The sequence below is a fragment of the Leucoraja erinacea genome, chromosome 4 (assembly GCF_028641065.1).
Source record: "Leucoraja erinacea ecotype New England chromosome 4, Leri_hhj_1, whole genome shotgun sequence".
Taxonomy (NCBI): Eukaryota; Metazoa; Chordata; class Chondrichthyes; order Rajiformes; family Rajidae; genus Leucoraja; species Leucoraja erinaceus.
Genome location: NC_073380.1, coordinates 1,045,259 through 1,073,201, shown reverse-complemented (window position 1 = coordinate 1,073,201; position 27,943 = coordinate 1,045,259). Strand labels below are relative to the sequence as shown.

The 27,943-nt window shown below is 42.2% G+C and overlaps 1 protein-coding gene across 1 annotated transcript in view; it reads right to left on the bottom strand.

The window, feature by feature from the left end:
- Positions 1–11,098: 11,098 nt before the first annotated feature.
- The window catches only part of LOC129696083 (dual specificity calcium/calmodulin-dependent 3',5'-cyclic nucleotide phosphodiesterase 1A-like), a 254,836-nt gene continuing 237,991 nt past the window's right edge, over positions 11,099–27,943 (bottom strand). Inside the window, exon 17 of the mRNA XM_055633493.1 lies at positions 11,099–15,595. Within this exon, the coding sequence (XP_055489468.1) occupies positions 15,564–15,595 (32 nt within the window). The 3' untranslated portion in view covers positions 11,099–15,563. The remainder of the gene's footprint in view (positions 15,596–27,943) is intronic.

Below are 27,943 nucleotides of genomic sequence, written 5' to 3'. Positions count from 1 at the left end.
TCCTTTACCTCGAGTTCTCTTATTAAATCTGTTTCATTAGACAACACTAAATTCAGAATTGCCTTTTCTCTGGTCAGCTCCATTACAAGCTGCTCTAAGAATCCATCTCGGGAGCACTCTACAAACTCTCTTTCTTGGGGTCCTGAACCAACCTGATTTTCCCAGTCTACCTGCATATTGAAATCCCCCATCACCACATTACCTTTGTTACATGCCAGTTTTAACTCCTGCTACAACTTATACCCTACATCCGGGCTACTATTTGGGGGTTTGTAGATAGCACCAATTAGTGTCTTCTTGCCTTTACAATTCCTCAACTCAATCCACAGTGACTCTACCTCGTTAGTCCCTATGTCTTCCTTTGCAAGGGACTGAATTCCATCCCTCACCAGCAGAGCTGCCCCCCCCCCTCCTCTGCCCACCTGCCTGTCCTTTCTATAGGATGTATAACCCTGAATATTAAGTTCCCAGGCCCGATCCTCCTGCAGCCACATCTCAGTAATCCCCACAATGTCATATCTACCAACCTCTAACTGAGCCTCAAGCTCATCTACTTTACTTCTTATACTTCGCGCATTCATATACAATTCCTTACGCATCTCACCTTTCACATCGATCCCTATTACACTTGGCCATACTCACCTATCCCTTTGTGAGCTTTTTTTCCCGTTAATTCTGGGGTCATTAACTATCCCTTTACTCTCTTTCCCTTTAAATCCATCCTTGACTATTCCATTTGACACCCTGGCCTTTGTCCAACCATCTGCTGATCCATGTTCTCCAGAAATGCTGCTTGACCTGCTGAATTACTCCAGCACTTTGTGTCTATTTTTGTAAATCAGCATCTGCCGTTCCTTTGTTTCCTCAAATATGACGTATTTTAATATGCAGAAGTAGTGTCTCGGGAACAGCAAAGCCTTGAAAAGATTTGTGGTGCTGTAACTGAAGATAAAAGTTTTGTTTTGATGATGAAAGTAGTTTACGACTATCTAGAGGATATAAACTGACTTTTTGATCCTGCTTTCCTGTCTGATCTTATTGGCATCTTAATGAGCTGAATGTTCAACTTCAGACAAAAGTTTGTGTTTCACGTGACCAGTCTAATCATGATTTATGGAGCAGATTTATGGTTTGATAAACAACTGTAGTGAGATTATTTCTTTGATTGCCAGCAGGTGGCTTCAACATAGATAGAACAAATCGTCCTTGTCAGTGGGGGCGCTGCAAGTTGGCGCCCTGTCAGCAGCGTGTCTGTTTTTTTTCTACTTTTTTTGTTTTTTTAGTGTGTTTTAAAGTATGTTTTTAATGTTCCTCTGTGTGTTTGGCGTGTGGGGGGGGGTGAGGGGGAAACCGCTTCGGTCGCCTCCTCCACGGAGAGGCGACTTTTTCCAGGTCACCTCCCCCGTGGCCTAACAGCAAGGATCGGCGCGGCCTTTCCCGGAGACGCGCCCGGCGGGCGCAGCATGGGCTCTCGTCGTGGAGCGGGCGAGCCCTCGCTGGGGCTCGCCGGAGGGGAGCGCTCCATTTCACTGGCCCACGGCAGCCGGCAGCTTGAAGCCGCGGTCTGCACAGCTCCAGCTGACGCGGCGTCTCTGCAGCCCGGGATCTCACGTTGGGGACCCGGGGAGTAGAAGAAACATCCACCGCCGGCCCGCGGCCAACTTCTACCGCGGGTGCAGTGGCGACTTACCATCAGGAGCGGGGTCCCTCGCCGGGGATCTCTGCACGGGAGCTTCGTCTGTCGGCCCTGCGGTCTGCGGTGCTTCTGGCTGCGGCGCAAACTTTAAATCTCAATCGCCGGCCTGCGGCCTACACCAGCCTGAAGCCACGGTCTCCAGTGGGGAAGAGCCGATTCTGGACTTACCTTGACTTTTACCTTGTCCTTTTACCATCTGGACGCCCGCAGCGACGGCTGCGGAGGGTTGAGGTCCCGACCACGGGGGGAAAATGGAGGAGGACTGGCCAATTTTTGTGCCTTCCACCACAGTGATGAATGCTGTGGTGGATGTTTGTGTTAAATATTTATCGTGTTTGTGTGTTTTCTTTTTCATTATATCCTGTACCGCTGCTGACAAATTAATTTCACTTGCACTTTATGTACAATGTGACGAATAAAGCCGTATTGTATTGTATTGTATTGAACAATACAGCACACAGGAAGAGGCCCTTAAATGCCACCATCCTGTTTGCCTTGACCACCATCCCTGGTAGCATGTTCCAGGCCCTCACCACTAACTGTATAAAAAACTCGCCCCACATATCTCCTTTAAATGATGCTGCTCTCACCTTAAAGCTTTGTCCTCTAGCCTCTAGCCTAGGTTGAACAAGTTAGGGCATTATTCTTTGGAGCGCAGAAGGTTAAGGGGGGACTTGATAGAGGTTTTTAAAATGATGAGAGGGATAGACAGAGTTGACGTGGATAAGCTTTTCCCACTGAGAGTAGCGAAGATTCAAACAAGGGGACATGACTTGAGAATTAAGGGACAGACGTTTAGATGTAACATGAAGGGGAACTTCTTTACTCAGAGAGTGGTGGCTGTGTGGAATGAGCTTCCAGTGAAGGTGGTGGAGGCAGGTTCATTTTTATCATTTAAAAATAAATTGGATAGTTATATGGACGGGAAAAGTATGGAGGGTTATGGTCTGAACGCAGGTGTATGGGACTAGGGGAGAATACGTGTTCGGCACGGACTAGAAGGGTCGAGATGGCCTGTTTCCGTGCTGTAATTGTTATATGGTTATATTTGACATTTCACTCTTGGGAAAAGGTTCTGACTGCCTACCACATCCATGCCACCATCTGTCCCATTCATGCCAAAATAAACCAGGGCAGCAATCCATGCTAAAACATTATTTTGGGCATTCATTAATTACATCTGTGTATACTTGAAAGAGAGGGAACAGTCTTCTTGCAACCAGATATCAATCACAAAGGGGACACACTCTACAGCTTGGACACCACTAAGGACCTTAACTTGAAAGATACATGTATTAAGTTTATGGATTCCTTAACTTTACTTTGTTAGAAATAGCTTCCAATACATACATAACACTCAAGTTCCTTTGCTAGTGGACCCAAAAGATCTCACAGTGTACAGTCACTGTCACTTGCTACTGGCATTAGTACTGGCATTAGTCCATACCCTCAGTTCACAAGGGAGCGAATGTAATATATTTCAATTCAAAAAGCTCTGAGTCATAATGGATAGGGTCAGGCTGCTGAGCAATGCTTTTCAAAAAATAGGTACCTCATTGCTGTGTCACAAATGTGAAATGTGTAAGTTTTTTTCCCATGTACTTCAGGCAATAAATGAATGTGGCTTCGAATTTCAAGTACAGGTTTCCTCTCAGAATTCTTCTCCCCGACTTAGTACACTTTTCAAAGACATTTAATGCTATTATGGGGAAAATGTTAGAAGCTTTAAGTTTCTAAAATATACGAAAGACAACATGGTGAAATGCAACATCTGTTCAAGGCCTCTACTCTTAAGTCCCTCAGTTCGCTGCAGGCTTAAAAACTGAAAGGCCTGGTGAGATAGCAGCAGTCACAAATAATTCCTTGAACAGAGAGCTGCAAAACATAGAATTCACTTTTGATTGGTGCAGATAATGTAAAATGTGATCATTATTCCCCAGAAACTTCATTAATAGTCACTCATTATATATCATATAACCATATAACCATATAACAATTACAGCACGGAAACAGGCCATCTCGACCCTTCTAGTCCGTGCCGAACACATAATCTCCCCTAGTCCCATATACCTGCATTCAGACCATAACCCTCCATTCCTTTCCCGTCCATATAACTATCCAATTTATTTTTAAATGATAAAGATGAACCTGCCTCCACCACCTTCACTGGAAGCTCATTCCACACAGCCACCACTCTCTGAGTAAAGAAGTCCCCCCTCATGTTACCCCTAAACATCTGTCCCTTAATTCTCAAGTCATGTCCCCTTGTTTAAAACTTCCCTACTCTCAGTGGGAAAAGCTTATCCACGTCAACTCTGTCTATCCCTCTCATCATTTTAAAGACCTCTATCAAGTCCCCCCTTAACCTTCTGCGCTCCAAAGAATAAAGCCCTAACTTGTTCAACCTTTCTCTGTAACTTAGTTTCTGAAACCCAAGCAACATTCTAGTAAATCTCGTATGTACTCTCTCTATTTTGTTGACATCCTTCCTATAATTAGGCGACCATAATTGTACACCATACTCCAAAATTGGCCTCACCAATGCCTTGTACAATTTTAACATTACATCCCAACTTCTATACTCAATGCTCTGATTTATAAAGGACAGCACACCAAAAGCTTTCTTTACCACCCTATCTACATGAGATTCCACCTTCAAGGAACTATGCACGGTTATTCCCAGATCCCTCTGTTCAACTGCATTCTTCAATTCCCTACCATTTACCATGTACGTCCTATTTTGATTTGTCCTGCCAAGATGTACCGCCTCACACTTATCAGCATTAAACTCCATCTGCCATCTTTCAGCCCACTCTTCCAACTGGCATAAATCTCTCTGTAGACTTTGAAAATCTACTTCATTATCCACAACCCCACCTATCTTAGTATCATCTGCATACTTACTAATCCAATTTACCACACCATCATCCAGATCATTGATGTACATGACAAACAACAGTGGACCCAACACAGATCCCTGAGGCACCCCACTAGTCACTGGCCTCCAACCTGACAAACAACCATCCACCATTACTCTCTGGCATCTCCCATTCAGCCACTGTTGAATCCATCTTGCTACTCCACCATTAATACCCAACAATTGAACCTTCTTAACCAACCTTCCGTGAGGAACCTTGTCAAAGGCCTTACTGAAGTCCATATATACAACATCCACTGCTTTACCCTCATCAATTTCCCGAGTAACCTCTTCAAAATATTCAAGAAGATTAGTCAAATCTAGGCACAAATCCATGTTGACTGTTTATCGAGATGATTATATATATTATCTCTAAGTATCCTTTCCATTAATTTGCCCACCACTGACGTCAAACTAACAGGCCTATAATTGCTAGGTTTACTCTTAGACCCCTTTTTAAACAATGGAACAACATGCGCAGTACGCCAATCCTCCGGCACTATACCTGTTTCTAATGACATTTGAAATATTTCTGTCATAGCCCCTGCTATTTCTACACTAACTTCCCTGAATGTCCTAGGGAATATCCTGTCCGGACCTGGAGACTTATCCACTTTTATATTTGTCAAAAGTGTCAAAAAGCTACGCGTACAAATATCTTGGTGTCTTCAAATGAAACAAAGAGAAATCATGAAAATTCTACAAGGTTCTTCCCCTTGCTGATTTAAAATGGATTTCACTGGAAGGACAGGAGCATGGTCAGGTTATCCATCTTATGTGATCTCAGGGGATTGCTGAGGCTGTGTTATGCTTCTGGAGTTGTCCACATTCTCCTGCTTCTTGTCATCTCATAACTAATAATTTCCAGGTTAGTCTTTCTCAAGAATGTGTTCTGCCATCCTGTTAACCGTGCAGAAGTCAATTACAAATTCTCCATATCTAACTGGTCTATGCTTAAAGGAGCTATCCCACTTGGGCAACCTAATTGGTGAGTTTAGAAGAGTTTAGGAGAGTTTGAAAAAATGTAATGTTGAAGACCTCCTTTGACTATGTAGAAGACCTCCTTCGACCTCCTTCGACAATGTTGAAGACCAGCTTCGACTATGTATGACTAACTTCGGGAAAATTGGACACCAAATAGTGGAGAGTGAAGCCAACCTCCTTCGATCTCCTTTGACCTCCCATCGACCTCCCATCGACTATGATGAAGAGTATCTACGACTACCTTCGACTATGATGAAGACTATCTACGACTACATTTGATTACCTTCGACTACCCTCGATTACCTACGACTAACATGCCGACCTACTACGACCTACTACCACCTACTATGACTAAAGCTACACGTACAAATGTATCAATTTTTTCCATGGCGACCTTTTTTTACTTGCAGGCATTTTTCGGCATGACCTAGCTGAGGCCTCGAGTACACGGGGACTACTCTCGAGCATGAAGGAGAGTTACAAAAGACCTCCTAGGACCTGTCGACCATGCTACAAGTATGAGTCGAGGGCAAACTCGCCAGAACTCACGGATTAGGTCGCCCAAGTGGGACAGCCCCTTAAGTGTTGACAGTGCAGTTAACCAAGTCCCACGTGGCAGATAGATCAATAATATAAAAATCAGTGAGATACCATGGAAAATGGCAGGGAATTATAATTTGCCGAAAGTAAAAGATCATGGTGACGGGAATTTCAGTGATTGATGCGGTTCTGCAGGGCTTAGTTGTCTCATTGGACTAAATGTGGGGTCAACAATTCAGAAGTTTGTTGATGGCACCTAAAATAACTGTTAACTAACTACATTTTATAAAAATCAACAGATAGACAGCAATTCTGGAGAAATGTGTAGTAATGTACTACAGAAGGATGAACAGGGCATGAGAATACATGATAAATGGCAGGAACTCAAGTGTAACGCAGCAATGGGAATGTTGAAGTAAATAATCGTAAATCAGTGTAAGAAGGCAGACAATTGGATGGAGTGGTGAAGAAGGAATGCTTAATGCTTGCCTTTTACTGATCTTAATATGAAATTAGTCATTGCGCTAGAAGATGTAAATGGAAGTACTAAAGGAGGGCGCAGAGGAGATTCATAAGATTCTTACCTGAACTAAAAAAGTATAGTTATGAGAAGAGACCAAATTGCAATTGGTTTGTTTTTGGAACAAGGGAATCCAGATGTTAACTTAATTGAAGTGTACAAAGTTATCAGAGGCCTGCACAAGGTAATAAAAAATAATTTGTTTCTTCAAGCAGAATCGACAGTAACTAGGAGAAGTAGCTTTGGTAGAGAGATAAAAAGGATTTCAAGATAACGAATATTTCACTCAACACTTGATAAAGTTCAGGAACTCGCTGACTGAAAGGTTGTTGATGGCAGAATCCTTATCACATTTTCTAAAGTACCTGGAAGAGCACCTAGTTTAGTTTAATTTAGAGACAGCGTGGAAACAGATCATTAACCATATAACCATATAACAATTACAGCATGGAAACAGGCCATCTCGGCCCTACAAGTCCGTGCCGACCAACTTTTTTTCCCTTAGTCCCACCTGCCTGCACTCATACCATAACCCTCCATTCCATTCTCATCCATATGCTTATCCAATTTATTTTTAAATGACACCAACGAACCTGCCTCCACTCCTCCATCATTTGACCCACTGAGTCCACGCTGAACATCAATCATCCAGACACTAGTTCCGTTATTCCTCTTAAGCATCCTTTGCACTTGGGGCAATTTATAGAAGCTAATTAACCTGCAAATCTGCACATTTTGAAGAGATATTACCTTTCAAATCTTTGGACTATGATCTGGAAACTGAGATCGGGCCCAACCAAGTCAATTTTTCGTCAACTGGGTAATATTGGACAGGTTGGCCTCCTCCTGTATCAGAACAATCTCAATGAAGCATGATAGTACTGGTCCACACCGGTTAAGATCTTAAATTAGGGCAAGGCTGATTTTGGAGGCATTAGATGGGAACATGCAGAGTGTCGATCGGATGAGAGTGTTTGCAGGTCAGGGGGTTGCTGGCAAGTGGAGGCTTTCTAAAGTGAGGTAGCAATACAGGGGCAACATGTTCTTATTAGAGTGAAAGGCATGGCTGGCAAATTCAAGGAATCCTCGCCGACAAGAAATCTAGAGGCCCTGGTCAAGAAAAAGGAGACATACTTCAGATTTACGGGAATGTCTTCACGAAAATAAGAAGTGTAGGAAGTGTATGTAAGAAGTCGATCAAGAGGTGTAAAATATATTAAATGAATCAGGCAGGCAAGGCCAAGGAAAATCCTAAGAGGTTCTGTAGATATATTAAGAGTATAACGGTGGATTGGGAAAGAAAATACTCTTTATAGATCAGCATTGCCATCTTTGTGTAGAGTCACAAGTGATTAGGGGCTGACTAAACTTCAGGTGCAACGGCGTAACCTTCCTAAAGGCCGTTTTGATCCCTGTTGCCGGCAGACAGGCCAGGACAAGCCAATGACCAACACCACAAGCAATGCCTGGCTGCCCGTAAATGCTGACACAATGGACAGAGCTTTTGACTGAACCAAGGCCACAGCTAAAGGAGAAACAGCTGCATATACTTTGCTACTACTTTACCAACTACCCTCCACCTCATCAGCTCTACTCTTTATAAACAAAGGGAATTTCAGCCAGGAAAGTAAAGGTGAGGTAGAGAAGGTGGAGGAATAAACAATGGAGGGGGATAAACAAAGGGGGAGAAAGCGGAAAACTCCCGGCTAACTCTGCATCTTTTGCTGACATCGGAGGAAGACTGAGCTACCAAGACAAGCTTGAGACCGTCAGCACCTCCTCCTGAGGTCAGAGTGACCAGGTGGGACATTTTCAGTCCCTCTTTACAGACGACTATTGACAGCGCCCCCACGTGGACCCGGGAAGTAATGAATAAACCATATCACGCAAGTTCACCCTCTTGTGTCTCTAGCCCACCATGCAGGAATTTGTCAAAGACCCTGCTCAATATGTAGACAACATCTACTGCTCTGCTCCCTTCAAACATGACCTCTTCAAAAATTGTGGTCAAATTCATGAGACACGATTTTCTATGCACAAAGCCATTCTGATGATACCTAATCAGTATTTGCCTTTCCAGTTACTTTCCCTCCATTGACGTTAGGCCCACAGTCCTATAGTTCCCTTGCTTGTCTTGTAGACCTTCTTGGATTCTCCCAAAAGAAGTAATGTGCGGTGAGGACATTGGTACCAATCCTCCCTGGGTGTAACCTGTCAGTGTCAGTATAAAAATAAAAGAGAAGTACAACATCGCAAAGATGAGCAGGAAGCCAGAGGATTGGTTAACATTTAAAGAGCAACAGAAGATAACTAAAAAGGCAATATGGGGAGAAAAGATGAGGTACGAAGGTAAGCTGGCCAAGAATATAAAGTAAAAGCTTCTTATGTGAAGAAGAAAAAATTAGTTAAGACCAAAGTTGGACCCTTGAAGACTGAAAAGGGTGAATTTATTATGGGGAACAAGAATATGGCAGATGCGTTTAACAGGTACTTTGGATCCGTCTTCACTAAGGAGGACACAAACAATCTTCCTGATGTACTCATGGCCAGAGGATCTGGGGTGACGGAGGAACTGAAGGAAATGAGCAGGGAGGTTCTACTGCAGTTGTACAGGGTCTTGATGAGACCACACCTGGAGTATTGCGTACAGTTTTGGTCTCCAAATCTGAGGAAGGACATTATTGCCATAGAGGGAGTGCAGAGAAGGTTCACCAGACTGATTCCTGGGATGTCAGGACTTTAATATGAAGAAAGACTGACTAGACTCGGCTTGTACTCGCAAGAATTTAGGAGATTGAGGGGGGATCTTATAGAAACTTACAAAATTCTTAAGAGGTTGGACAGGCTAGATGCAGGAAGATTGTTCCCAATGTTGGGGAAGTCCAGAACAAGGGGTCACAGTTTAAGGATAGAGGGGAAATCCTTTAAAACCGAGATGAGAAAAACATTTTTTCACACAGAGAGTAGTGAATCTCTGGAATTCTCTGCCACAGAAGGTAGTTGAGGCCAGTTAATTGCCTATATTTAAGAGGGAGTTAGATGTGGCCCTTGTGTATAAAGGGATCAGGGGGTATGGAGAGACGGCAGAGATACTGAGTTGGATGATCAGCCATGATTATATTGAATGGCGGTGCAGGCTCGAAGGGCCGAATGGCCTACTCCTGAACCAATTTTCTATGTATTTCTATGTATCTATGAAATGGTGTTGGGTAGACTGATGGCTGAAAGCTGATAAATCCCCAGGGCCTAATGGTCTGTATCCCAGCATACTTAAGGAAGTGGCTCTAGAAATCGTGGATGCATTGGTAACCATTTTCCAATGTTCTATAGATTCAGGATCAGTTCCTGTGGATTGGAGGGTAGCTAATGTTATCTCACTTTTTAAGAAAGGCAGGAGAGAGAAAACAGGAAATTATTGATCAGTCAGCCTGACAACGGTGGTGGGGAAGATGCTGCAGTCAATTATAAAAGATGAAATAGCAACACATCGGTCCGAGTCAACGTGTATTTGCGAAGGGGAAATCAAGCTTGACTAATCTTCTGGATTGTTTTGAGAATATAACTAGGAAAATGGGCAAAGGAGAGCCAATGGATGTAGTGTACCTGGACTTTCAGAAAGCATTTGATAAGGTCCCATATAGGAGATTAGTGTGCAAAATTAGGGCACATGGTATTGGGGTTAGAGTGCTGACATGGATCGAAAATTAGTTAGCAGACAGGAAACAAAGAGTAGCGATTAATGGGTCCCTTTCAGAATGGCAGGCAGTGACTAGTGGGGTACCGCAAGGCTCGGTGCTGGGATCGCAGCTATTTACAACATATATTAAATATTTAGATGAAGGGAGTACAAGTAACATTAGCAAATTTGCAGATGACACGAAGCTGAGTGGCAGTGTGAACTGTGAGGAGGATGCTTTGAGAATGCAGGGTGTCTTGGACAGATTGGGTGAGTGGGCAGATGCATGGCAGATGCAGTTTAATGTGGATAAATGTGAGGTTATCCACTTGGTTTCCCACATTGCGCAAGAGGCATGCTTTAAGGTACTGAGCTGTCGTGCCATGAGCTGTTGTTAAATTACTTCCTTTATTTCTTTAATTAAATTATATTAATTACACAAGGGACTTATTTCATTCTGAATACTTTCAACCACCACCATTCAAGGCCTTGCCTTCTATTTTTTTTTAGCTTTCTAAACTGTTCCTGCTTTATCAACTGGCTGCCTCTCCTGACACTTCTTGCATCGTCTCTGGAGCACCACCTTGGGACACAGCCGACTCCCATTCTCTTAAACTCAAGAGCCTGCTCCCGCTGTTTTAAACTCAGATGCTATTCCTGATGCTATTCTATTATACCATTTCAGAATTTATAATTATGAACTATCATTTCAGATTTGCTTATCACAACTCAAGGGAACCAAATTAAATAAATAACGCAGACTGCCAGTTTTTACTTTGTTTATTTTCATATTACACAATGGGACAACAAAGAAATACAGTATCCAATATTATCATAAAGTGACATGTGGAAGCGGACTAAACGTACAAATGAAGCACACAAACTAAAAACATGGAAACGAGGAATGAACTGTTGTGTTTAACTTGGACATTACAATTCTACTCAGTGATGATGAATATATGAGAATTTTGTTTACATACATTAACTTTTAAGCATAACAAACAGGTACACACAGCCAATTAACATATTTCTCACAGGCATTATGATTCACAACGTTTCTGGGAAAACTACAGAAATTGACATTACGTATCAAGCAGTGCATTCAGAGAAATGGAATTTAGAGAATGTTCAAAAAAAGAATACATTGCAAACATGAACCTGTTACATTCAGAAGGAGAATGTTGTAGGAGACCCTCAATATTTCAAACATACACAGTACAGGTCATGATATTAATATGTTATTGCTAGTTCAGACTGTTAATGCTTCACTAGCCCCTATCAGCTTTCCTTTTATCTAAGATGCTAAAAGTACAAGCACTGCCACTTCATCATCATGGATAAATGCATTTAAGCAAAACTGCGATGCAATTCTGCACTCATTAAACTGTTGCACTTATAAAATGAATTCAATAAATGTGGATTACCTGATGATTTCAAAATGCAGAATGTATCCAGCATAAAATGTGAATTATATAAAAAGGTTTTACTTTGTCAAAACTAAATGGGAAATGCTACATTCATAAAGAACGTGGTAAGGACAGAGTGTTACATAGGCAACAATTAACATTTGCTACCACACAAAGTTAACAACTGATTTTCCTTTGCAGTGGAACATTGCTCCTGAATGTTGTGGCTGAATTAATTATCACCTTGTGTTATTGTACAATTTTCCAGTAAATTAAAATAGCTGCTTTTCTCAATAAGATGCAGCTTGAATTGCTCCTGTAAGCGGACTCTGATCATTATCAGACCACAAGAAATGTTTCTCTTGTAGTTTTAGAATTATATAATCAAAACTTATTACTATTAGTGTTTATTATATTTGCACACTCAGCAGTGAATAGACCAATTTAAATAGCATATCTTTATAATAAAGTTTACCTCAATTGGAATCAACTGAGAAGAGATAATTTAAACTAGAAATTATTATTAAAAGCTTTTCAGATCTAGTATTCACAAATCAAAAGTTTTTATTCATCTCAGGTTCTACACTCTCTGGAGTGATAACACAAAGACGTTATCCAGTACATTTAATCTACTTACATGTCATAGAGCTAAAATATATTAACATTCTAAGCAACAATACCCTTGGACTCATTCTAATATATCAATACATAGGCAACCGTCTATTACTCCAATCCAAAATGAACGTAGCTATGCAACCGTTAATCTTTTCTCTCAGACATACCGAATATGCACATAACAGGGTGAACAGGGTTTACTAATTATATCAAAAATGTCTCACTTTATATCAACATGCATAATAAGAAATGTTTCTTTAGCTACCTTTCCATTGATAAGGAGCAGCATAACATTAGGAACTCGGATACTATCCAAACTGTTTCAGTATGTTTTGCAGAATAACATAGCAAAGATATCTGTTTAACAGTAGCCTCATTGTGTGATTTCCACATAAATTTAAGCCTAAATGTTTTTACGCATGATTTTGATCAGGCTTGTGATTGTGGGATGTTAAAAGAAAACTGAATAAAATTAAGCTTCGGAAGTTGAGTTAAAAGGATGATTCATGCTGGATTAAATTTGTTTTGTCCAAATTCAAGGGGGATCTCAACAATCTGTATCTTTCATTTGATGAGTTGAACAATTAGGGTAGAGGTGGAGTAAGGCTGTGATCAGATGTTAAACATTATAGTACGGTTAACATTATGCAACGGTTAATAGTAAACTCTTACTGCCTTGCGTGTAATAGTATTAGCTAATCATCTGCGTTTATTGTCTAGAATGCTGTGCCAGATAACATATAGTGATCAATATTGACAATTTGTACCAACAACATGCTGAACGTTATAAGATATCAAGCAGCATTGGCAAATGACAGACGGTCACAGGAACGATTGTAAGATGCATACCCCAAGCTACTAATTGGATGAGTAACTAAAGCAACCCACAGTTCCGGCTCCTCTCAGGCACAGACTTGCAGTGCAGTTGGGCATCAACAATCAATCAAAATAAATGTTTGAAGTAAAAGGGTTGCATTGTACATTGAGAAGGTCGCATTGTGTTTCATTGAGTTGCGATGGCTTAACTGGCATATTTATCCAATGACAGGCACTTGAAGAAATGTCCAAGAAAATTGTGATTTTCCATAATTTTCCATAATGATTGAAAAGAATAACTTTGTTTTACTGAAATAATAGAGAGAAAGTCATTACTAATTGGATCATTATGTTTTTTCACTGAATCTATCAGAAAATGCTTTAGATGCACATGCCAAAATTACGGCTAAGTGGTCTCCAGTTAACATGCTGACGTTGCCACACTTACTTAGATTTATGTGAAGAACAAGAAGAAAATGCAGATAAAGACACAGTTGCTCAATTTAATGTTAAAGATACGATCGTGTGCATTGATGTTTGGAGATGGTGGGATTTATGGAGAGTTAGCAAAACATATGGGATTTCAGGCTTCATAAATAAAATAATTGTATATAAATGTAGAGAAATGATGCTGAACCTTCTTAAAGCTCTTGTTAAGTGAAAACAAGAGTGCTGGTCACTACACGTTAGGAAGGATATGCAGGTCCTTGAAAGGGTGACAAAGCACATTTAGCAAAATAATCTCAGGCATGTTAGATTTCAGTTACAAGGACCTTGGAAACCAAGAAGGCGAGGGAAATTTTATAAAGATACATGTAAAAAATTATGAACTGTTTAGTTAAAGTAGTTCAACAAAATCTGTACTCGTTAACCAATGAGACTAAGTGCCACTGATTTAAGATTCTTCTGATCTAATAAAGAGTTTAAGGAATATTTTTTTATGAGCAGTGAAATCTCTGGATTTCACCACCTAAGAGAGCAAAGGAAGGAAGCTGATACAATTAAAGATTTCAAAATAAATTTGGATAGGCACTTGACGGAAATTAATTCAAGACCTTTTGTCAGAAACAGCACAGCACAGTAATGGTCTTTTGAAATTTTAGGCCAAGGAAATAATGATGTTGCACAGCTTAAAATAACAATATCATTCAGGCAGCATCATACATCATGGAAGCAGACCCTTTGGCTTAGCATATCCAATACAACCAGTGCCCATATAAGCTGTACCCAATTGCCCACATTTGATATATATCCCTCTAATGCTTTCCTATCTATGTACCTGCCCAAATGTCTTTCAAATGTTGTTTCTGACCTGCCTCAGCCATTTCATCTGGCAGCTCATTTAATATATACTGTTGACTGTGTGAAAAAGTTGCTCCTCTATACCATTTTGTTCTTGACTCCCCTACTCTGAGAAAAAGACTTTGTGCATTCACCCTTTCTAGGACCCTCATTATTTTATACACCTCCATTGATTACCCCTTAGTCTCCTATGCTGCACAGAATAAAGTCCTTGGCTGCCCAATTTCTCTCCCTGTCAATCCCTCGAGTCCAAGCAACTTCCTGGTAAATATTTGTTCTGCATTTTTCAACTTAATGGCATCTGTCTTACAGGAGGTAATCAAACTGAACATAATACTCCAATTACGGCCTCACCAGCATATTGTACAACTGCAACATAATGTTCAACCTCTATGCTCAATGCACTTACTGATGAAGCCCAGAGTGTCAAAAACTTTCTTCACCAACCTATCTACCTATCTCTCCACTTTCAGGGAATGATATACTTGTATTCCAAATTCTCTCTATACTACAACAGTCCCCAGAGCCCCACAGTTTATTGTGAACGTCCTATCCTGGATTGACTTCCTTAAATTAACCTTACTCTTATCCGAATTAATCTCTATTTGCCTTTCTTCAGTCAACCTACCAGCTGACTAAGATCATGGTGCAATTCTTGATAGCTGTCTCCACTGCCTATGATACCATCTATTTAATTACATGATGGTATCCATATTCCCACTCTTTGTGCTGCACTTGCAAACAATTATTCAAAACATACTTCTTACGCAACTTCACTGCGTGCATTTTTGAACCGTAAGATTTGTCATTAGGATAACGCTGTAGAGCACCAGTTATCTGTATGGGAAAATTAGGGCCCAGATTTACTGTAACATAGGGAACTTGTTTTGCACTCAGTGTATTTTTTTTATTTGTCCAAATTTAATGCAGTGCTAAACAAAAATGAACACATTAAAATGAAAAAACAGTGTCTTTAGTTCTTAGTACTTTTAAATAGCCAATGGGAAGAACAAGAATTTGAAACATTGTCCAAGCCTTTATCTGTAAGCCAAACTATGTAGAATGAGGGGAGCTAAGCAAGAATAACCAGACTAGTTTCCAGTGCCAGACTGCTCATCCATCCCTGCAAGAGAAATAAACAAATGTTATCAATATCTTATTCCAATCTGTCTTAAAAAGTTTCACCCATTTGAGGACATTTATACATATAAAAATTGCCCAACTAATTAAACATTAACATTTAGGTATAATCATTAAAACAGATACTGTAATATAGTGTTCAAGAAGGAACTGCAGATGCTGGAAGATCGAAGGTACACAAAATTGCTGGAGAAACTCAGCGGGTGCAGCGGGGATGGGTCAGCAGGTCCATCTTTATCTGACATCTCTTACAAGGGGGTTGTTAAAGCGAGGGTTTACTATATTGTCCTAGCAAAACAGTTAGGAGGGAAGATTGAGAGCATAGTTGATTCTTTCACGATGGAGGGATACAACCAGAAAGAGAGCTCACCACGCACTATGCCTCAGCAGCAGCTCACGGAATTTCAACTGAGCTTTCGTAATTTTGTCCGGATTATAGGGGTGGGAAGACCCAATTGCCATAAAATCAGTGTCCAACCTGTATTTTTATTTAAATAAAAACATCTCTTGCAATCTTGGCCACAGTGAGTTGAGTAAATAATATGTCAACATAATTAAATTTCTACAAGTTAAGATGCATACTTTTCACAACAATGGGCCCTTTGACCTACCAAACCCAAACTGATAGTTAACCATTTACGTACATTCGGCCCATTTTATTCTCTGCAATTTCCTCTCAACTCTGCCCACTCCACTACTCAACAACATTGGGGCAATATTGCTGTAGTCAATTAACCTACTAAACCACATGTCTTTGAGATCTGGGAGAAAGCTGGAGCACCTAGAAGAAACCCAAATTGCCTCGGAAAGAAATGCAAACTCCATGCTGACAGCATCCAAGGTAAGATGTGAATCTGGCATTCTATCAGCTCCAGCAATTGATTCATTGAGCTGCCCAAATATTGATTGAATTTTTGAAAAGCGTTCACTGCTATCTATTGGAGTACACATCATTATAAAATAGTTTGGGAAATTACATTAAAGTGGATAGCTTGGTTGGATAATCTGTTTGCTAGCTACTTTGACAGGATATCTTATCACTGATTTTCATACTGACTTTTCAAACGAGGAGCAACAAACAAGCAGCCACAGAAATCATGGACAGGTACAACAGAAAAAAACAGGACCTTTGTCCCACTGAGTCTCTACTGATGATCAATCAGCCATTTACATTACATTAATCCCTCTTGTCCCCACACATTCGCAAGAAACTTCTCTACCACTCACTTCAATCAACCTACAAACTCGCACATATTTGAAATATGAGATGGAGCCAGGCGAACATAGTGAAGATTTACACAGTCATGATGGGAACATACAGCATCAGACCTGGGCATTGGGTGCTATGAGACAGCGGCACTATTATCTTTGTCACCATGCCACCATCATGGTTAGAAATCTGCCAAATATTTTAATAGACAATAAGTGCAGAAGTAGGCCATGATCATAGAAACATAGAAACATAGAAATTAGGTTCAGGAGTAGGCCATTCGGCCCTTCGAGCCTGCACTGCCATTCAATGTGATCATGGCTGATCATCCAACTCAGTATCCCGTACCTGCCTTCTCTCCATACCCTCAGATCCCCTTGGGCACAAGGGCCACATCTAACTCCCTCTTAAATATAGCCAATGAACTGGCCTCAACTACCTTCTGTGGCAGAGAATTCCAGAGATTCACCACTCTCTGTGTGAAAAATGTTTTCCTCATCTCGGTCCTAAAAGACTTCCCCCTTATCCTTAAGCTGTGACCCCTTGTCCTGGACTTCCCCAACATCGGGAACAATCTTCCTGCATCTAGCCTGTCCAACCCCTTAAGAATTTTGTAAGTTTCTATAAGATCCCCTCCCAATCTCCTAAATTCTAGAGAGTATAAACCAAGTCTATCCAGTCTTTCTTCATAAGACAGTCCTGACATCCCAGGAATCAGTCTGGTGAACCTTCTCTGCACTCCTTCTATGGCAATAATGTCCTTCCTCAGATTTGGAGACCAAAACTGCACGCAATACTCCAGGTGTGGTCTCACCAAGACCCTGTACAACTGCAGTAGAACCTCCCTGCTCCTATACTCAAATCCTCTTGCTATGAAAGCCAACATACCATTCGCTTTCTTTACTGCCTGCTGCACCTGCATGCCTACCTTCAATGACAGGTGTACCATGACACCCAGGTCTCGTTGCATCTTCCCCTTTCCCAATCGGCCATCATTTAGATAATAGTCTGCTTTCCCGTTTTTGCCACCAAAATGGATAACCTCACATTTATCCACATTATACTGCATCTGCCAAACATTTGCCCACTCACCCAGCCTATCCAAGTCACCTTGCAGTCTCCTAGCATCCTCCTCACACCTAACACTGCCTCCCAGCTTAGTGTCATCCGCAAACTTGGAGATGTTGCCTTCAATTCCCTCATCCAGATCATTAATATATATATTGTAAATAGCTGGGGTCCCAGTACTGAGCCTTGCAGTACCCCACTAGTCACTGCCTGCCATTGTGAAAAGGACCCGTTTACTCCTACTCTTTGCTTCCTGTTTGCCAGCCAGTTCTCTATCCACATCAATACTGAACCCCCAATGCCGTGTGCTTTAAGTTTGTATACTAATCTCTTATGTGGGACCTTGTCGAAAGCCTTCTGGAAGTCCAGATACACCACATCCACTGGTTCTCCCCTATCCACGCTACTAGTTACATCCTCAAAAAATTCTATAAGATTCGTCAGACATGATTTACCTTTCGTAAATCCATGCTGACTTTGTCCAATGATTTCACCACTTTCCAAATGTGCTGCTATCCCATCTTTAATAACTGACTCTAGCAGTTGATGGCTGATCATCCACAATCTGCACCCTGTTCCTGCCTTCTCCCCATATCCCTCTCTGCTATCTGTACGAGCTCTATCTAACTCTCTCTTGAAAGCATCCAGAGAATTGGCCTCCACTGCCTTCTGAGGCAGAGAATTCCACAGATTCACAAGTCTCTAGGTGAAAAAGTTTCTCCTCATCTACGTTCTAAATGGCCTACCCCTTATTCTTAAACTGTGGCCCCTGGTTCTGGACTCCCGCAAAATCGGGAACATGTTCCCTGCCTCTGACGAGTCCAATTCCTTAATAATCATATGTTTCAATAAGATAACCTCTCATCCTTCTAAATTCCAATACAAGCCCAGTCGCGCCATTCTTTCAACATATGACAGTCTCACCATCTCAGGAATTAACATTGTAAACCTACACTGCACTCCCTCAATAGCAAGAATGTCCTTCCTCATATTTGGAGACCAAAACTGCACACAATACACCAGGGTGGTCTCACTATGGCCCTGTACAACTGCAGTAGGACCTCTTTGCTCCTATACTAAACTCCTCTTGTTATGAAGGCCAACATGCCATTGCTTTCTTCACTGCTTGCTGTACCTGCATTGTTACCTTCAGTGACTGATGAACAAGAACACCCAGATCTCGTTGTACTTCCCCTTTTCCTAACTTCACACCATTCAAACAATAATCTGCCTTCCTGTTTTTGCCACCAAAGTGCATAACCTCACATTTATCCACATTAAACTGCATCTGCCATGCATCTTCAAATTAACTAATGTTACTTTTAATCCCTTCATCTAAATCATGAATGTATATTGTAAATAGCTGTGGTCCCAGCACCAAGCCTTGCGGTACCCCACCAGATTCGTTAATCCCTTCTCTTTGTTTCCTGTCTGTCATCTAATTTTCTATCCATGTCAGTACCCTACCCACAATACCATGTGCTCCAATTTTGCCCAATAATCTCCTATGTGGGACCTTATCAAAGGCTTTCTGAAAATCCAGATACACTTCATCCACTGGCTCTCCCTTGTCCAATTTCCTAGTTACATCCTCAAAAAATTCCAGAAGATTAGTCAAGCATGATTTCCCCTTCGTAAATCCATGTTGACTCAGACCAATCCTGTTACTGCTATCCAAATCTGCCCGCAATTTCATCTTTTATAATTGACTCCAGCAACTTCCCCACCGTCAGGTATCAGGCTGACTGGTCTATAATTCCCTGTTTTCTCTCTCCCGCCTTTCTTAAAAAGTGGGATAACATTAATCATGCTATGGTCTTGCTGACAGGACCTAATAAAGCACAATGATCTTCTGTAGTCATCAATGCACTGTGTACAGGGACGGAAATTGATATCAAAACATGGGGGGCTGACACAATTTCTTGGTTGCCACACGCGCACACACACACACTTCAGCCGTGGGCCCTGTAGACGGTAACATCAGGAGCTGATCTGGTTGGTGACCGACTCCGAACTCCAGCAACAGCAGCTTCGTCCGCCCTGAATCGTTGGGCTTCAATCGGCCTGTTCGCGGGGCCTTTCATCGCCCCACGTGGCTGAAAACTGGCCGCGGGATCTTCCATCGTCCGGCGGGGGCTTCAACATCCGGAGCCTCGATCGCCTCGACACAGGAATTTCACTGCGGGGCAGTGGAAGATCCCACGGCCGATTTTAAGCCAAACTGGACTGGGCAATGAAAGGCCCCGTGAACAAGCCGATTCAAGCTCCGCTCTATGATCTTTGCTACACCAGGACGTTTCCCTCCTCCAATCACCGCGCTCTATCCTCATTACCACCCCCTTACTTCCACCTCCGACCGACACCTCCCTCCTCCAATCATCGCACTGAATCATCATGTCCTGCCACCCCACTGCCTGCTGACCGTGTCTCTCATCCAATCGCCCTCGATCCCCCACTGTCTCGCTGAAAACAGAGATTTTTTTATAGATTTGTTTTCGCCGAATTTCAAAATCCGGATTACAAAACATGGGGGAGATTGTCCCCCACTTCTTGAAACATGAGGGGTCGTGTCCCCCTGACCCTCCCCTCCCCCCCCCAGGATTTCCACCCATGACTGTATCAATATGCTCCTTTCATGGAACTAATGTTAGCTGGCAATATCCTGCATGATATTCGTGTCTTTTTGTGCCATGTGTCCTGGAGAACATCATAATACTGAAACATGGGCAGGCCCTCTTTTCCCAAGGAACAGCTCTAGAAATGCAACTATTGATAAGAGTGGAGCCTGCCTGGTCCATGAAAACAACATGCTATGTTCTGGTGTTATTGGACCTCAGGTGACAATTAGGACCAGGCAGGTGCAAGAAAGCAACATACAGCCGCTGAGTGCTACCAAACTGTTAGAGTAGATTAGACTTGTTTTGTGACAAACTAGATGACGTTTTTTTAATCCTGTATGGAAAAGGGTGCAATTACTTGCTGATGATTATTGACACAGTCATCTAGGGACAGAGAAATCATGTATTGCTATCGTGTAGGATGAGCAGTGGATTAGGGAATAAAAATAGACAATGTTGGCAACATTTAACTGGTCAAGCAGCATCTGCGGAAGGTAGAACCAGAGTTAATGTTTCAGGTCAAACATCCTTCATCGGGACTGGAAAATGGATTAGGTTATGCTCTTTATCTGAAATTATGTAGCAGGAAGCAAGACTGCAGTATCAAAGATAGAGGTACATTGAAGCATTCAACTATGAGTTGCATTCTGATGCCGTCAAAAATCATCAGCTATGAGTTGCATTCTGATGCCTTCCCATCAATTACAGAGGAGCCCTATGAATGCTGGCCATTGCAATCCAGCTGGTTAAGCTCCAGTGTAGATAAAGCTTTCTCCTGATCAATATTGAAGTCCAGCTGAGCCTTAAGTTATTCAGGGCACTAAAGACTTTAACTATTTATGGCATTCATCTGAAGCTTACTGCAGATCCAAACCAAGCAATAAAAGATTTTAATGCTGATTCAATGCAATCAATATTCAATACTGCACACATGCATGCTTCCATGCAGCATTTTTGTGTTAAGATCAATTGGTGGGGTTATTCTCCCCGAGAACTGAAAGCTGACTTACATTCACATACTATAGGGATCTAAAGAAATCAGAGGTGTGAATATTTTGGGAAAAATAATGCATTATGACAAATTGCCACAGATCGTGTTCATTTCTGTCACATGTAATGATATTAATCATTCTGAATTGTGACCACAGAAAGGATTTTGAGTCATAGTCATCCAGAATAGAAACACTTTACGGCCCAACTCATTCATACCGACCAAAATGTCTCAATTTTCCCCATATTCATAGAAACATAGAAACATAGAAACTAGGTGCAGGAGGAGGCCATTCGGCCCTTCGAGCCAGCACCACCATTCGTTGTGACCACATTCCTCTAAACCTTTCCTATCCGAGAATCTTTTAGATGTTGTTATTGTACCTGCCTTAACCACCTCCTCTGGCAGCTCATTTAATATACCCACCAACTTCTGAGTGAAAAAGTTGCCCCTCAAATTCTATTAAATCTCTCTTCTCCCCACCTTAAAACTATGTCCTGTACTTTTTGATTCCCCTACCATGGTTAAAAAGACTGTATTCACCCTATCAATTCCCCTTATGAATTTAAACATCTCTAAAAGATCATCCCTTAGGCTCCTGCACCCCACAAAATAAGTCCTAACTTGCCCTATCTTTTATCATAGGCCCTCGATTCCTGGCAACATCCCTGTAAATCTTCTCTGTCCTCCCCAGCTTAATTACATCGTTCCGATAGTAGGGTGACCAAATCTGATCGCAATACTCCAAATGCCGCCTCGCCAATATCTTATACAACTGTAACGTAACGTCCCAACTTCTATACGCAATACCGTAACTGATGAAGGCCAATGTATCAAAAGCCTTCTTCCCCACCGATGTAGAGCAGTTAACACCTAGAGCAGCGGATGCTCTACATCGGTGAGACCAAGCGCAGGCTTGGCGATCGCTTCGCCCAATCCCTCCGCTCGGTTCGCATTAACTAACCTGATCTACCGGTGGTTCAACTCCCCCTCCCATTCCTAATCCAACCTTTCTGTCCTGGGCCTCTTCCTTTCCTCCATGGCCAGAGTGAGTCCCACTGCAAATTGGAGGAGCAGCATCTCATATTTCGCTTGGGTAGTTTACACCCCAGCGGTGTGAACATTGACTTCTCCAATTTCAGGTGGTCCTTGCTTTCCCCCTCCTTCCCCTCCCCTTTTCCTCTCCCACAGCCCTCTGTCTCTACCTCTTCCTTTCTTCTTCCCGCCCCCTCTACCCCCACATCGACCTGAAGAAGGGTCTCGACCCGAAACATCACCTATTCTTTCGCTCCATAGATGCCGACTCACCCGCTGAGTTTCGCCAGCATTTTTGGCTAACTTCGATTTTTCCAGCATCTGCAGTTCTTTCTTAAACACATGTACTCCTAGATCCCTCAGCTGTACAGTACTTCCCAGGACCCTACCATTCACTGTGAAGGTTAGCCCTAGTTTGTCTTCCCAAAATGAAACACCTCACACTTAACTGTATTAAACACCAGTAGCCATTCTTTCCTCCACTTATGGATCCTGCTGTAGTTTTTGATAACCTGTCTACGATACCACCAACTTTAGTGTAATCTGCAAACTTAGCTCACAAATGCAGCAGGTAGTGAGAAAGGTTATTAATATGTTGCTCTTACTTCAAGGAGATTGAAGTAAAAAAAGCTGCAACTACACAAAGCACATTTAGAATACCGGAAGCCATTTTGGTGTTCTATTCCAAGGAATGTTTTCTACTCATTGGAGGGTCCAGAACTAGATGGCAAGGTTTGAGACTCAGACCATTTAAGCCTGAAGCAAGGAAGAATTTCTGCTTTGATGGTTTTGAATCTTTGGGATTGCCACTGAACGCAGTGGGGGAAGAAGGCTTGTGTATATTTAAAGTGAAATGGGTGGTTTTGTCATTGGTAAGGGAATCAAAAATTATGTGGAAAGGGCAGGAATGAATTTGATAATGATGGGCAATATAGAAACATAGAAAATAGGTGCAGGAGGAGGCCATTCAGCCATTCGAGCCAGCACCGCCATTCATTGTGATCGTGGCTGATCGTCCCCTATCAATAACCCTTGCCTGCCTTCTCCCCATATCCCTTGACTTCACTAGCCCCTAGAGCTCTATCTAACTCTCTCTTAAATCCATCCAATGACTTGGCCTCCACTGCCCTCTGTGGCAGGGGATTCTGGGTGAAATTCCATAAATTCACAACTCTCTGGGTGAAGTGCTGGAGTAATTCAGTGGGTCTGGCAGCATTTGGGGCGGAAATGGACATGCAACGTTTTGGGTCGGGATCCAATCTGAAGAGAGGTCACAACCAAAAACATTACCTATCCATTTCCTTCACAGATGCGTTTGACTCACTGAGTTCTTTCAGCACTTTGTGTTTTGGTCAAGATTCAAGGATCTGTAGTTCCTTGTGTCCCCATTGAAAATATCACTGATATTCTCCTCTTTCTTGAAAGGAATAAATGGCACATATTGAATGGCAGCAGTAGCAAAGAAACATGGGTCCAATTATCCACCACTGTAGTGATACCACAGAATCCATCTGGTTAAAAGAGGGGGAAGGGGAAGACCCATCACTACTGAAGTTCCCTGGAGGAAGGGGGGAGCAATAGGACCCAGCAGAGTGAGACCACATGCTCTCTGCATCGTGGAGGTTGTGGGCCTGGTGCTGACCCTGGAACTCTGGTGAGGTGACGGCTCTGGCCCACTGGTGGCTGGTAGAGAGGCGAGGGTCGGCGGAGTCGCTGCTGGTTGTCCGTGGAGGGCTGGAGTAGAGACAGGGGTTGGTGGCAGCAGCATAGGTGGCCCCGGGGAGGCGGTGAGAGTCGGCAGCCGCGGCAGTTTCGGTAGTCCATGCCTGGGTTTGGCCGGGACGGCGGTGGATGTTGTTGCTGCTCCTCGTGGTGGCCATCTCAGCCTCGCGGTGGTCGGCCAGGTGACACCGCGGTCCAGTGGTGGAGCTCCGGGCCGGGGGTCGAGTCAAGGACTGTCGGTGGATGGACCGGTCTAGAGGAGGGCAAGCTTGTATCCAGGTAGGCAAGGAAGCGGTTGTTGAGGGTGTGGATCTGGAGTCGAATGAAGTAGAGTTGTGGCCCATTGCAGGTGTGAGTGGGTGGGTGGGTGGGCCGGCGGTCGAGTCAAGAGTGAGTGAGTGAGTGAGTGAGTGAGTGAATGAGTGAATGAAGTGAGTGAATGTGAGTGAGTGAGTGAGTGAGTGAGTGAGTGAGTGAGTGAGTGAGTGAGTGAGTGAGTGAATGAGTGAGTGAGTGAGTGAGTGAGTGAGTGAGTGAGTGAGTGAGTGAGTGAGTGAGTGAGTGAGTGAGTGAGTGAGTGAGTGAGTGGTGAGTGAGTGAGTGAGTGTGGGTGTGTGGGTGAGTGTGTGTGTGTGTGTGTGTGTGTGTGTGTGTGTGTGTGTGTGAGTGTGTGTGTGTGTGTGTGTGTGTGTGTGTGTGTGTGTGTGTGTGTGTGTGTGTGTGTGTGTGTGTGTGTGTGTGTGTGTGCGTGCAGTGCGTGTGCGTGCGTGCGTGCGTGCGTGCGTGCGTGCGTGCGTGCGTGTGCGTGCGTGCGTGTGTGTGTGTGCGCGTGCGTGCGTGCGTGTGTGTGTGTGTGTGTGTGTGCGAAGCCCCAGAGCTGCAGGAGAGTCTGGGCGAGTTGGTGCCGGGCCGGCACCTCTGTAAAATTACACGATTACCCCCCCCCCAGGAAAACCTGAAATGACATCCCTATTTGACAGCTCCGGCACCTACAAAAATAGCACTGCAACACTGGTCTTTATTCCAGAATTTATTCCAAAAGAATGTTTGAAATGTCAAGCAGTGCAGGCAAGGCCAAGATGAAATTCACACATAATTTGGAAGGAGCATGAGCTCATCCTTTTAACCATGGATATACTGATTGGCTCCAATACCTCCAGATCTATTAATCATGCCACATCATGTATCAGCTTCCAAAAGATACAATTAGAAATCACCCAGTACAGGTCCTCCCCAGGTTCCTGAGAACTGTTTGTGACCCGGACAGTTTATAACTTGGCCGTCCAACAATATATTTAAATAACGGTACAGGCCAAGGGCAACATGAAGTTAAACTCAATCATTCAGATTTATCTGCTGTGGCTGGAAAATTATTATCCATACTCAATAAAGTCTGCGCTCTGTATGGAGCAAAGGCCTGGTTTGTTTCATTCACGGTATACGAAGAATTAACATATACTGTGGTCCTAACCGTGCAACAGTGCCGCAAGCCAAGTTCCCGCAAGGCAGAACATGCCCGCAGCTCATAACTGTTGGCAAATCCATCCCGCCAGTCTCCCAAATACCTGTTCGAAGGTACGAGCTTGTAACTTCAGGGCATTCATAACTTCAGGAGGACTTGTATCTGCATACTGTAGTGGAAGCTCGAACCACATTCATGCAAGGTCAGCACACTAACATACCAGTTCACACCACTGTCAACATGGCTCTGCATACCATCATTCAAATGTTTCTTTCAAAGGTTTCAAGAGAGAGGAATCAATATTTCCTTTATGGATTTTTTTTTTAGGATCCTACCACTGCCATGTGGCCAGTGGCTTTTCTGTTGCTTACCAACCATACATCTGCCCCAAATGGTAGGAAGGCAAGTTCTAAATTAGTCATATAGACCAGAACGACCAAAGGCGATTTTTAGTATATGTAAAATGTGAGCAGAATAAAATGGGATGAATGGAGGAATACTATAAATGGGTAGTTGATGTACTGCACAAACTCAATGGACTGAAGGGATGTTTCCATGTTGTTTTTCTCTATCTCTGTCTGGAATTGTTTGCAATGTGATCACTTTTGCTGTAAAACTATATTCAGCATCAGGGGACTGACTTCTCTTTGGGTTGCAACAAAATCAGTCTTAGTGGAGTTGCTGGAATAAAGAGTCATGTTTATTAGAGTGTGTTTGTTGAAAGCTCATGCTATAATGAGATAAAGGATCCAGATGCTCCTTTGATGATGTGGTTGTGATGCTGCAAAAAGTCAGGCTCCATATTGTAAAATTGGGTGGGAAAATAAAATCTCACCAAGCCCAAAAGGCAGACCTCAGTGTAAATGAGCAGGAAATTGTTGGTTTAAACAGAGGTTGGGAAATCCTCAGTTCAGATTCAGGTTGGATAGATTTCTAGTTTAGGTAGCTATGACAAGATGCTGTTTAGTACATATTTGGAGTGAACCGTTTATTACATATTTGGAATGAACAAAAATGGTTTTCCATGCTAACGGTATCATGGAAGCAATGGGAATAAATGATAATGAACAAAATAAGGTAAACTATTCTGTTTGAAGAAGTAGGGTTGGATATCTAACATACTGATAGTTAGTTAGTAATTTGGTGCACAATTAATATCTTGTTCGATGCAGTCAATTTTGTGTGGCAACTTTTATCCATCATCATCAGATGTCAGAAATTTGGTACCTGTGGTCAAAAGACAAGAAAGCAATTTGGGATTATATGAGTGAGTTAAAAAAATGGACTTGACACGTCGATTTTGGCACATTCCTGCACTGTGCATTGAGGGATATTTAACTGTGAGCTTACAGATGATTGTACTCAAACTAAGTTTGTTAATGCTCAGGAGCCCAGATTTGATTTAAAAAAAAACAAGTAAGATTGCTAAATAGTATGCAAAAATAGCAATGGCCATAAAAAGGGAGATCTGTTCTATGCATGTGCACCATGTGTGGTAACGGCAGCTTTTTCTTCATGTAACCTTGGCCACAAGGCAATGAAGGCAGTAAACCCTTCCATTGCTGTCAAGGTTCTGAAGGGGAATATTGAATTGTGTAGCTGTTCCAGACCATTGATCCAGGGTCATGTTCAAACAAGAACATAGTGACATTAAAAATAAGAGCAGGAGTAGATCATTACAATACTATTCCTTGAAGTCTTCATTCATTTGAATGTCACATTGACTTAAATTTCACCCTGGCAACAGGGAAATCTAAATTTTAAGAATTAAATTGGCTTGGAAATGTTTTAGAAACTGAACTACATATTGTCAGTCGGCAAGGTACAAAACTAATATACAACAATACCCTATGCTCTTAAAATGACCAACTAAAGGAGAAGGAACATGGTGTGCTTTTTTTTTGTGCTTTTTTTTTCAAACAGAATAAAAGAATAAAAAGCAAGTGTGAAACAGCATACAGAAAACAAAACAAGAATATTTATAAAGTGTCATAAACAATATCTATAAATAAATGAAATCGTATGTGTCCTAAAAGGACCAGGAAGAAGCCAAAGCTTATTAATTCCCACCCCTTATTCAACTGCTTGTAATTATCTTATACAAATTTAGCAGCTATATGTACAACATATGTACACCAGCCACTATATGTACACCAACTTATTTACATTTATACACTAATCAAATATTTACAAAGCCATACAAAAAAGAAAAAAAAGAAAAAGAA